General features: G+C 33.5%; 1 protein-coding gene across 1 annotated transcript in view; it reads right to left on the bottom strand.

Annotated features, from left to right (window-relative positions):
* LOC127725572 (tubby-related protein 4-like) overlaps positions 1 to 13,733 on the bottom strand; it is a 79,502-nt gene that overhangs the window by 13,577 nt on the left and 52,192 nt on the right. The window contains exons 4-9 of the mRNA XM_052232636.1: positions 12,724 to 12,888; positions 10,067 to 10,247; positions 9,133 to 9,234; positions 8,576 to 8,718; positions 4,838 to 5,065; positions 222 to 459 (exon numbers count right to left, since the gene is read on the bottom strand). Of these exons, the coding sequence (XP_052088596.1) occupies positions 222 to 459; positions 4,838 to 5,065; positions 8,576 to 8,718; positions 9,133 to 9,234; positions 10,067 to 10,247; positions 12,724 to 12,888 (1,057 nt within the window). The remainder of the gene's footprint in view (positions 1 to 221; positions 460 to 4,837; positions 5,066 to 8,575; positions 8,719 to 9,132; positions 9,235 to 10,066; positions 10,248 to 12,723; positions 12,889 to 13,733) is intronic.

Genomic DNA, 13,733 nt, shown 5'->3' with positions numbered 1-13,733 from the left:
TTTATTAATTATTCATAAACTTATACTTTTTATGCATATTTAATCATATTCCATGGAGCTGTTACTTTTGATGCATTTTGAAGATTGTTATTACAAATTGTGTTTCTCCTTGCCATGTGCGTCGTGGAAATACAGTGTTTAAGAAGTATTGTATTTTTCAAGTATAAATTATTCCAAAGCAAATCAATCATGCATATTTGCAGTTTCTTATTAAAACTTACCATCTCCGACCCATGTTGGTTTAATTTTTGGATCGTATACAACAAAATCTGGACGTAATTTACTGGCTCTTTTTCCTTTTAGTAATGGAATGAGTCCACCGAGATATTCTAAGTATAGGATGTAGTGACCTCCTGAACTTTCTTCACCATGTCTGACCATTGTACAATACAATCGTTCAATACTTGGAGGCGGTGTACTGATGAACTCTCTTAATTTGAATGGGTCTGGAATGTAGCTCTGTAAGAAAAGAAGGATGGTGTAATCTCTCCATCCAAGTAACAATTTATAAAAGTAAACCATTATAGGTTAAGGTACGGCCTTCAACACGGAGCATTGGCTTACACCGAACAGCAAGCTATAAAGGGCCCCAAAAAATTACTAGTGTAAAACCATTCAAACGGGAAAACCAACGGTCTAATCTATATAAAAACGAGAAACGAGAAACACGTATGAACTACATAAACAGACGACAACTACTGTACATCAGATTCCTGAAATAGGACAGGCGCAAACATTTGCAGCGAGATTAAACGTTTCAATGGTACCAAACCTTCTCCCTTTTCTGAAACAATAGTATAACATCACAACATAGAAAGACACACTATAGTCTAGAATGATTTTTTCGAATATTTGAAAGTGTTTGGCTCATGTGTCGTTCATATCTTAGAAGAACACTAAGTAACTCCGTACAATTACCATTGTCCGTAAAATAAACTACAGAAAACAATAAGTGCTGAAACTAACATTTTCTTCGGTATTTCGTTTTCTGTGATAAACGTTTGATCACGTGATAATTCAGTTTAAACTGTAATCTTTTCAAGAAAAAATCATGTTGTGTGAAACAAATGTTTTAAGCAAAATCGGTTTGTTTTCGTTACTCAAGATATTAGTTCAATTTCAAATTGAAGAATGGTCATGGATAAGACCGTTGAATGTCATTATACGATCTTTATATATAAAATTGGCAATCATTTGTTTTAAGTTCCTTGTTTCTGTATACATCAAATATAGTTGTTCGTGCTATCGTTAGCCTTATATTGAAAGACAATATATACAACAAAATTAATAGGTGTGTGTTGATACACGTTTTGTACTTATTCATTATATTTGATACGTAATTACGGAATAAGCACGATCAGGTATGATCTTAATCAAACTGTTGTTTAATCATATATCTGGGGTTTTTATTCTTCAATTATCCTCTTTTCCAATGTTTAATATTCATTTTAATGTAGTCACTTTTGTGTCCTTCATGACTTTAATTATTGAATGCCTTTTACCGCTGTTGCATCGATCGTAAAATAATTAATTGGTATTACATTATGATCTCTATATGTCGTTAAGGATCACTGCTGTATAACAATGGAGATATAATAGTACGACACGAAAAGATACGGATGAAAATGACTTCATTGGCAAATCCATCAACATTTAACAGATCAAACTAATAATTCTAATTCATGTCATTGTATCTGGAACTCAATGAACATGATTCAGTTCCTGCAAAATCCTTTGTCGACTTCTATAGCAATAACGCAGTTATTGATTTGATACGGTAAAGTAATACTTTGGTAACTTAATTAGTCAGATATGAGGTAATATTCTGGTTATCAAATGATGATAGAAAGACTTTTTATGATATTGAATAATTTCTGTTCTTTAATGATGAATAATGTTGCTATTTTGGACTGTTCTTCATCAGATGTAACATTATTCCCAAACTTCACAACATTATTCATCTATTAATCTTATTTGCGAAAAGATAATACAATGAAAAAACCCATTGGGTTTAAGCATCGAACTTAAAGGTTTTTGTGTTCCTCGAATTTAAGTTGTTTTCCTTGATTTTGATACTAATGAAAATCTCTTTAAGTAATTATTTTGAACTAATCTTATTATCATCAAGTTTAATCTCGATTTAGAAACTTAGCAATAAGGAAGAGACGTACATAATATATTATTTGAGCCATCATTTTCGAATCGTGAATGTTTCAGAAGTGCATTTTTCAGTTTGAAACCTCTACCATATAACCTTCCGGCATATCTTTCATGTTTATAACACTTTGATAAAGCTGCAAATCCTTTGTTTTAAATATCAGTGCTTGTGAAATATGTTCGCAATTTATCGATGCCAGTTGCAAATATGAACAGACATAGACGTCAACATCGCCCACAGGCATTCAATAACTTTAGTAAGAAAACTTACTTTCGTCAAGTACTTAGTTCTGTAGGCAATACATAATAAGGGTGCCTTTATCGGTTCTCCTTGAAGCTGATAAAATCTTTCTCGCAAGAGGAATTTGAATAGCACTAACATGAAAGAGTTTTTTAGTTTAGTGGTTTCGGTATCGGTTACACGTTTTCCAGGAAGTCTTGTATCGCACAAACTGTCCATTATTTGAAATTAAGTGTAGTTTATTTTTAAAGATAACCAACCTTCTATGTAATGATCGCTGCATTAAAAGATGAATTTAGAATTGTTTAATGCTGTACTAATACACACTAAATAAGAACAATACATTCAACAGGTAAGTTCTGTAAAATTAGTTCAGAATCAAGGATAGGAAACGGAGACAGCTACTGTTAAACTATGGTATGTTAAATAGGGACAAAAATTTTGTCACGCACCAGACCCCTTACGTAGTTATCAGCGAATTGTTACAAGAGGGGCGAAAGATACCAGAGGGACATTCAAACTCATCGCAATCTAACATGCCCTCTTTTAGCAGTTGCAGACCAACTGTACCGAATATAACTTATGAATTTATGGTTAACTTGTTCTCTTTTTAATAACGCCTGAAATAATTGTACGTCATTCAAGGTATCAACCAATCAATACGTAATTTCTCATTTAACCACCGACCTTTCCACAATGTTCCTTGCTATTTTTATTTCTAGCGGACCAAATTACTCAAAGAGTTAAAATGTTTTAACAATAAAAGAGGGAATTCATCTTGGTTTCGTAAAAAAACGATAGTATGTCCATGCACACAACATGGTTTTATCTTAATCTGGTGTACCCAAGTGAAATATTTTCGATTTTTCCAGGCTTAATTTTTTATGTAATATTTGACCGAAAGTCCGCTTACGGTATTGCGAATATATTGTGAGGAACACAGACTATGACTTTCTCCTAATCATGAGAGACAGAAGATACCAAAGGGACATTCAAACTCGTCAATCGAAAACAAACTCACAATTGATGAACGGGGGTATAGTATGCTCACTAGAAACATGAAAAATGAATTATGTATTTTAAACTATTCATGATAAATACGAAACTAAAATATTACAATCATGTAATAAAAGAGAGACGAAAGATACCAGAGGGACAGTCAAACTCATAGATCGAAAACAAACTGACAACGCCATGGCCAAAAATAAAAAGACAAACAGACAAATAATAGTACAGATGACACAACATAGAAAACTAAAGACTAAGCAACACGAACCCCACCAAAAACTGGGGGTGATCTCAGGTGCTCTGGAAGGGTAAGCAGATCCTGCTCCACATGTGGCACCCGTCGTGTTGCTTATGTTATTACAAATCCGGTGAATAGTCTAATTCGGTAAGTCACATTCGTGAAAAGGGAAGGGTATTGTAGTTACGACATAAGGAACATATCCGATATCATCTGTGAAACGGTTATTCCATAACGGTCAACTAACTCGTGATGGCGTCCGTAAAATTTACGAAGGGATGATTTCAACTTCACCATTTGGAACTCTTGGCTTAATAGCTTCCTTGTGAGCAGCAATCCTCTATCAAGGAAATCATGATATGAAACACAAGCCCGGGAATATCGTCTCAATTGGGAGATATATACTCCGTATGCAGGCGCTGCTTGAATGTTGCTACATAGAAATGGAAAGTTCACAATTGGGAAGCTGAAATCATCTCTTTTGTCGTAAAGTTTTGTTTTCAAGCGACCCTCATTGTCAATTTCTAGATGTAAGTCAAGATATGAGGCAGACTTAACTGTATCTGTAGTATCCTTTATCTCTAGTTCGATGGGATAGATTCGTTCAACATAGTCACCAAATTTTGTATTATTTAGTGAGAGAACATCATCTATATAGCGGAACGTAGAGTTAAAGGATATTGCTAACTTCTTATCTTTCTTCCTAAGAGGTTCCTGTATGAAGTCAGCCTCATAATGATAAAGAAACAAGTCGGCAAGAAACGGGGCACAATTGGTTCCCATTGGAATTCCGACAGTCTGTTGAAAAACAAGTCCTCCAAACGTAACAAATATGTTGTCAATCAAGAAATCAAGCATCTTGATAATGTCAGTTTCAGAGAATTTTTTGTTTGAATCAGAGTGATTCTTTACAAAGTAGGATTTATCCCTCCCCAAGACAAGATACTTGTATCTACGTTTGCTATTCTTTTTAATGAAACAAAGTAATACCAACTCTTTCAATTTGTCTTTTAGTTTGGAATGGGGAATACTTGTGTAAAGTGTAGAAAAGTCAAATGTTTTAATACTATTGCAAGATGAGAGAGTCTTAGATTGTATGTACTCTAAAAGATCTTTAGAATTTTTTAGTATCCACATCTGAATCACGCCACCTCTAGAATAGGCAGTTTCACAATAACTTTTATTATACATACCTTAATTGTAGGTGAAAATAATTCCTGAACACTATGGCGTAGTCTAGTAGGAAGAGGTATCAGATGAGTATTTTTCTCATTTCGAACACAATTTTGTATTGTTCTTTGGCACATGAACTGCAAAGGCGCTACATGCTTGATAACCCAGGCCACAAACAAATTATGTCCCGAAGCCATGAATAATCTTCTATCGTTGTGACCCCAGCACATGGCAGTTAATGGCTTACCCTTTAATATAAAACTAAAGATATTACATTCTGATAAGCATTCTAATGTATTGTATCGTCATGATATATACAGAATTATGACACAGGAAAAAAGAGCGTGTATGCTTATTTATTGGCCTTAGATGGATTTGGATATTATTCTGATGTTCTTTTTGGTCCTATGCCTCTTGAACTATTTTGGTTCTTATACATCCTTGGTTTTCAAATATTCGGCGCCCAGGACGCATGAAATTTTAGAGTTGTTTTCACTTTTTACTGCATTGAGTCAAACCGCTGTTGGTGGACTAACAGTCCCCGAGGGTATCATCAGCTCAGTAGTCGGTACTTCCTTTCTTAAATTTTTGCGCCTGTCCAAGTTCAGGAGCCTCTGGCTTTTGTTTGTCTTGTATGTTTTTCTCATTTTAGTTCATTTATATGTTTTGGAGTTTATTGTGACGTCCATTTTCATTCAACTAGTACACATTTTGTTTTGCTGAAGCCCGCCTCCGGGTGCGGAATTTTCTCGCTGTGTTGAAGACCCATTGGTGGCCTTCGGCTGTTATCTGCTCTTTTGGTCAGGTTGTTGTCTCTTTGACACATTCCTAATTTCCATTCTCAATTTTATCTTTCTTAAATTGTCCGTTTATGAATTTGATAATTATTTAGAAACTAAGGTTTCATTTCCCTCAGGCAAAGTTGACATTAGATAGACTTGAAAATTATTTTTAAGTCCGTTTTTGGTCAATTAGTTCTTTTACTGTTTCAGTTCTCAGACATTCTTGGTTTTCAAATATTCGGCTTTGAGTGTTCCTGATGAAGATAAATCCAGAAAAGCGCTTCGGACGCATGAAATTTTAAGAGTTGTTTTCACTTTTTACTGCATTGAGTCTATACCGCTGTTGGTGGACTACCAGTCCCCGAGGGTATCATCAGCTCAGTAGTCGGTACTTCGGTACTGACATGATTTATAACAAACCTTTCTTATATTGTCCGTTTATAAATTTAAAAATTATTAAGAAACTAAGGTTTCAACTCCCTCAGGCAAAGTTGACCTTAGATGGAGTTGACAATTATTTTTAAGTACGTTTTGGTCGTATAGCTCTTTAACTGTTTCTGTTCTTATACACCCTAGGCTTTAACATATTCGGCTTTGGATGTTCCTGGGGAAGGTAAATCCAGAAAAAGTGCTTCGGACGCATGCATATTTTAAAGTGTTGTTTTCATTTTTTTATTGGAATGCCATGCTCACAAAGTATTATTACTTGAATACTTCATTAAACTACTATTTTCCAAATTTCAAGCTTTGAATCTAGCAATTGAGTCAACATTTTTAAGCTTAGAAATATCAAATATTGATCATATAATTATTTGGAAACACAAATGCAAACAATTATTTTCTATCCTGATATCTAAGATAAGGTATTTTGTTTAACAAATTGATAATCTAATTTTCTTTCGGTGTTCATTTTTATAACAAAATCAAATTCTTTTCAATCAGAATTTACATTATGTGAAAATTCAATTTTCAGAAAATAATCTTTTTCTTCACTAACAAACTTAAAAAGTAAAAGAGCAAAAATACCGAACTCCAAGGAAAATTCAAAACGGAAAGTCCCTCATAAAATGGCAAAATCAAAATCTCAAACACATCAAACGAATGGAAAACAACTGTGATATTCCTGACTTGGTACAGGCATTTCCTTGTGTAGAAAATGATGGATTAAACCTGGTTTTATAGCTAGCTAAACCTCTCACTTGTAAATTATTCTTTGTCAATTTAAATACCAAAAGCATTCAAGTGTTTGAAATATTATGTTCTGAAGAGAAACACAAACCAAAACATTATATGCTTTTATTCATTTATAGTTCTTTGAATTCTTTCATAGATATATTGGAGTAGTGCAAGTCTTCATACAACAAGAAAAGGTCGCAAAACAAAATAATAAAACAAAGATCACGCTATTACCTCAAAAACAAGTAAATGTCTTATTGTTAGTTCTAAGAGGTTCAGAAAACAAGTCATACCTTGTCAGATTTGATATTAAGTGACATTTTAGCATATTTGAAATTCTTGAAATTTAGAATTGATTTTCAGTTCAAGAAAATTCCACCTGTCAAATCTTTTTATTTTTATTTGAGTTTTTTGTAAAACATTCACAGCTTTTCTAGACTTTGAGCGAATAAAAGCGTCGTATTTTGGACACTTGGATATAGCTGAATATTGTCATTATGGCTTTTTTTGTGTCGTAAGGTTATCGACTGATTGTTTCATAATCCAAACCCTGGGTCATTAATATTCGACATATTAGTTAATGTTAAGGATATGCGATAATTACTGTAGATGTAAGTGCAGTCAGATGTATGCTAATAACCTGAGAGATTAGTGAAGTCTAATGTAAGATATTTACCTCTGACGGTAGTGAAGTCTTAATGCATAATTATAAGCGCTTATGGTAATGAAGTCAGATGTATGATAATAACCTGATTAGGCAAGGAAGTCTGATGTATGATAATTACCTGATTAGGCAAGGAAGTCAGATGTATGATTATCACCTGATTAGGCAAGGAAGTCAGATGTATGATAATTACGTGATTAGGCAAGGAAGTCAGATATATGATAATTACCTGATTAGGCAAGGAAGTCTGATGTATGATAATTACATGATTAGGCAAGGAAGTCAGATGTATGATAATTGCCTGTTTAGTTAAGGAAGTCAGATGTATGATAATTACCTGATTAGGCAAGGAAGTCAGATGTATGATAATTACCTGATTAGGCAAGGAAGTCTGATGTATGATAGTTACCTGATTTTAGGCAAGGAAGTCTGATGTATGATAATTACCTGATTAGGCAAGGAAGTCTGATGTATGATAATTACCTGATTAGGCAAGGAAGCCAGATATATGATAATTACCTGATTAGGCAAGGAAGTCAGATGTCTGATAATTACCTGATAAGGCAAGGAAGTCTGTTGTATGATAAATACCTGATTATGCACGGATGTCTGATGTGTGATAATTACCTGAGACAATAGTGAAATCAGTTGTACGATGATTATCTGATATGGTGATGAAGTCAGATGTATGATAATCACATATGACTGAGTGAAGTCTGGTAAATGGTAATAACCTGATTTGGTAATGAAGGCAGACGAATGATAATTACCTTAGATTTTTTGTAGTGGAGTTTGACGTACACAATACCGTATATTGTTGTGAAGTCTTGTGTATGATGATTACATGAGGAAACGCTACTGAAGTCAGATGAAAAAATAGTAATAGAGATGGTAATGAAATAAGATGTATGAGAATTAAATAGACTGTAATAAAGTCAGATATATGTTAAATACCTTATATATGGTAATTAAGTCAAAAGTATGATAATTACCTGAGATGTTAGGGAAGTCATCTATATGATAATTACCCGAGATGGTAGTAAAGTTTGATGTATGATAATTACCAGAGAGGGTAGTGAAGTCTGAATTATGATAATTAACTCCGGCGGTTGTGTAATCAGATGTATGATAATTACCTGAGATGGTAGTGATGTTTGATGTAAAAGTGTACCCTCTGAACTGTAGAAATGTACTTCATTTTGGCACTGAAGATTTGGAAGTCGTGTAAAACCGCCTAAAGCTAAAACTTTCCCACAATTTGACCATTCCATTTTTAAACCTAAGAGCAAAGTAAATGACAGTTTAGAGAATAATATACATACAAAAATAAAGAGATGTGTTATGATTGTCAATGAGACAACTATCCACCAAAGTACAAATGAAGTGGATGTAAGCAATTATAGGCAACCGTACTGCCTCCAAAATTAGAAAACCCATGTTAAATACCTTATATGTTAATGTTATATGCTAAATAAAGGACACTAATCTCATTGCATTGCGTAGGCATATGATAAAAACAAAAAGTTATTATAAAGAGTGAATTAAATTGATGTTGTCTGCCCATTGTATAATTTACGTCTAAAAGCTTTGTTATTAAATATAACGCAGAGTGTAGCAAAATAATGATAGGAAAAAAATGCCAATGGTAATAGTTTTTCATATAAATAAATTTCTAAACAATAAATACTAGTACCTGTTAATAATGTATGAACGATATGTGGAGAAGGATCGTCAGGACTTGACATCAGATAGACAGCTCCGTATCTGAAACAAACTGCTAGAATATGGGTCTCCTCTACAACAATACAAATAATAAGTTGATTAATTTGATGTTCAAAACAATATTGATAAACAATAATATTAGTGAACAATGACGAACGATTTCCTTACAATATAAGAGATAATATACGTATTGAATGTAGCATACAATCTCAATTATATTAGAAGAAAAATAATTCATATTGTTATTAAAAAGAGGTCTATCAACAATTCATCATTCAATTAATAAAAGATTTACCAATACCTCTGACTTGTTAAAAAATGATTTAAAAAAGGAATATACAGATAAATTATTACTCGTATGTTAGATTTAGGCAAAATAGTCCAAAGCTCGTTAATCAATTAAAAAGATACTATTCAAGGTAATTTACAAAAACTGAGAGAATCACATGGTTTCCGAAATCGTGTACGTCGATAGGGTAAGCGTCCACCACGTAAGCACTGAATATATGTATACTGTAATGTAACAAAGAGTATTTTTCCAGCATTGAATCTTAACTTGAGATGATTGATGTATTATCGTCAAGTCGTCTAGACAATAAGACAGATACATACATGATACTAGAATATTTAACATGCGATAGGTGGTAATTTCAAAACGAAAGCATGCCCATCATCATGGTGGTATCGGAATTTGTTAGCTAATTTAGAAACGGCACTGGTGATGATCTACAAACTGTACGTTATCTTTGGCGCTATATTATAAAAAAGTATATTAAAATATGTTAAAAGATAATTGACGGTAATAGCAAATATGCACAATACCTCAAGTACGAAACTTTGTTGAGTAACTTGCTTTATTCTTACACTAAAAAAATAGACTAATAGATAATTTTGTTTAAAGATACCTTTTGAGGATAAAGATTGTCTACTGGTCTGAGTATTTCCATCTGTTTCATCCATGTTGAATTTTTCGGACGACCATGCCATCGACACGATGTCCATGCCTATTTGTACCGATATCTGTGTTAACATTACACCTGCTGAACTCATCAGTATAACTTGACCGTCAGTTGTGCCGAAAATTACCTACAATTGCATCAATACATTAGGCATATTTTATCAAAGTGACCAAAGCAATCCCTATACAGATAATTGTTTAACGTGTCAATGAATTCATACAAATGTAATGCCGTTGTCACGAAAGTTATAATGTACTGCATATCATTGACATATCTCCCGATACAGAATTTTGAAAGTGCATTCCATATGAATCATATTTTCTATGAACTCAGTTAAGTCGACATTATAGGTAGCTCTGTACATAACTTTTCATTTGAAAAGAATACCAAAATAATTATGTGTATGCTTTCCACCCATGAAACTGTTTACATGATTTCTAGTTGGTACATTACTCGGATATATGAAATAAGATCTTGAACTCCGTGACAACATACACATTCCAATTACGTCTTGCACAGACTAGGTGAATATTACTTAAAAGCCATTATTAGTTTGACAAGAAAAGAATGGTTTTATGCATAAAACACTAATAAACTCTTGATACCATTAACTTCTTAAAGCCTGGCTTATATAGGAAGGTCGTCTGTCTGCTTCTTATCAACAAACTTTCATTTATATTAGACAAATTTATTACGGGTGTAAAATAAAACGGCGACTTCTTTTAAAAGCTAAGTCAGACAAAAATGATTTATGTATTAGTTGCTATTGGTTATAACTAGCTTTATGTTTTTTAAATTCTAGTTCATTTATATGTTTTGGAGTTTAGTGTGACGTCCATTTTCACTAAACTAGTACACATTTTTGTTTAGGGGCCAGCTGAAGCCCGCCTCCGGGTGCGGGATGTTCTCGCTGTGTTGAAGACCCATTGGTGGCCTTGGGCTGTATTCTGTTCTTTGGTCGGGTTGTTGTCTCTTTGACACATTCTCCATTTTATTCTTTAATCGTAGATCGGTCCTCTGGGACTTTTGTCTTTAAGTTAGTTGTTTTTTAACTTCGTGCCGATCCGTTGAGTCAAGCCATTTCATACTGATTTTTACAGTTTGTAAATATGTTACACCACTGTCCGAGGTTAATGGGGACGATCATAAAAATGTTTTACCACGCCACATTCTGTATGCGCCTGTCCCAAGTCAGGAGACTGTAATTCAGTGGTTGTAGTTGGTTGCTGTCTGTCATATTTGGTTTTCATTTATTTTTTTTTGTCATAAATCCGGCTGTTGTTATTTTTTTTTATTGTTGCACGTTTTGTCATGTCGGGGCCTTTTATAAACGACTATATGGTATTGGTTTTGCTCATTGTTGGAGGCCGTACGGTGATCTTGAATTGCTTAAGTCCGCTTCATTTGGACTTTGTTGGAAAGTTGTCTCATTTGTAATTATACCATATCTCCTTATGTTATATTATGAATAACATTCATACAAGAAATATAATTTTACTTCAATTATTTTTATTTCCAAGACACTAGAGATTTCTGTTTTATTAATTATATATTTAGATTCCAAATCAAATGTATCTATGCAGAATCCTCATCCAATTGAGCGGTATGTACTTTTCCACCATGTACAACTGTCCAGAAAACAATGAGTAAAGCAATGAATATGACACTACGATCAATTTTGAAGTTTGAATATAACATCAGCCATGAAAAGTCATCTGCTGAATCAGCATAAACCAATGGATCCATTGTCATTACCAGTATTGTGCATCTGACAATTCCTGAAATTTGTCAGTTCATCTACAGTGTAGTCTTGGGCTATAATTGACATCTGCAATTATCTTTTATACAAGGACTACACTTAAAGTACTCTCGACTCTTTCTGAAAAGTCATGCTAGCTGTACGTTATTGATACTGTAGAAAAATTTACACAACGGTGATAATACAAGAATCAAATGTGCTTGATATTCTTAAAGCATTCGTGTCAAAAGTAAAACAAAGCTAAATCTGAAGAGGACAAAACACAACTGCTCCGTGGACATATTTATGAATAATAGCTGTAGAACAATACAGCATATCTGACAGGCATATATACAATAATGAATACAATGTGATATATATGTCAATAAAACAGCAACCCAATGACAAAAAATATCCAACCAACATAGTCTTCAGCAATAGACATGCATGTGTCCATATAGAAACAATTTTCGTATATTCTGTGTATACGTTAGACATCCGGTAGCAAACTGAAGGATAGAAAACTACTATGGATATTATACATGGGTAGATGTTCTATCTTATTTATATATCGCTATTTTCACGGTATTCTGAATTTAATACAGTTTTTACACGGGTATATATATTTGACCATGAGTAAGCGCAAAGAGATATAAGTTGAAACGAAAATGAAGCACCAATTATTTGTTATTTAAAAATGGGAACTTAGACTAGCTTTTAAAGTTCACAACGATATTGTTAACAATAAGCTACGGCTTCTATCTAACAATAAGCATTTTTTTGACTCAGACACTAAACTCCACTTTGGTTTAATAAAATGGAAGTGCTTTTTCAAGGTAAATGAATATTGAACTAAAGTTTCTACCTTTTGGTCATCGGGTGTCCATATTCCACAAGTGACGTTTGAGTTATCCAGGTTTAACATGTATGACCAATACCGTTGTCCAGCAACAGACCCAACCAGAACAAAACCGTCACAGTAACAAATCAGTGCCATACGACCATCGTGAGACCAGGCAAAATCTGTCACCTAATAAAATATAATTCAATATACTTAAAATTAAATCACAGTTATTTATCAAACTGAATTGTTTGAACTGGACACAATTATAGTGTTCGTGACCGGAACGCGAGTAATTTTCGTAGCGATCTAAGAATCATACGCAAACATTTGTTCAGAGTTGCTGACTTATACAAATACTAATTCAAATGATTATCTCAACCACGTGATCTCAACTATATATAACAATCCATTATCACTGAACTAGTATACATATTTGTTTAGGGGCCAGCTGAAGGACGCCTCCGTGTGCGGGAGTTTCTCGCTGCATTGAAGACCCATTGGTGGCCTTCGGCTGTTGTCTGCTCTATGGTCGGGTTGTTGTCTCTTTGACACATTCCCCATTTCCATTCTCAATTTTATAACAGGCGGATATTGTTCAGGAAAATTATTTTGATTACAGGATCTGTTTAGGTATTATTATGTACAGCTGGGATAAATTCTTACCTCAGAACTGTCAGAATAATTTGTCATAAAACTGTTTTAAATTGTTCTAGAACAGTTCTAGGGTAAAATTGTCCAAATCTGTTCTATTGTAAAACATTTCTAAAGGATGTAAATTAGAGCAGCTAGGTGCATGTTTTTAAATCCTGACAGATTTTAAGAGAGTTTAGTACTGATCCTATCTTTCATTATGCAGTAGAAAGTAATGATGACATGTATATAGCAACTACGAAACTTAATTAATTTCATAAATCCAAATTCGATAAACCAACTAAAACGTATTAATTATCTTTCATTAAACAGAAGTCGAACGAAGGATCTAGTTAATGAAACATTTTTTTTGCACAATTTATCTTACAAAAGCAAAAACA

Source organism: Mytilus californianus, unplaced genomic scaffold, assembly GCF_021869535.1.
Source record: "Mytilus californianus isolate M0D057914Y unplaced genomic scaffold, xbMytCali1.0.p SCAF_15, whole genome shotgun sequence".
NCBI classification, from domain to species: domain Eukaryota; kingdom Metazoa; phylum Mollusca; class Bivalvia; order Mytilida; family Mytilidae; genus Mytilus; species Mytilus californianus.
Note: the sequence above shows the minus strand (reverse complement) of the source record. Positions and strands in the feature narration are given on the sequence as shown.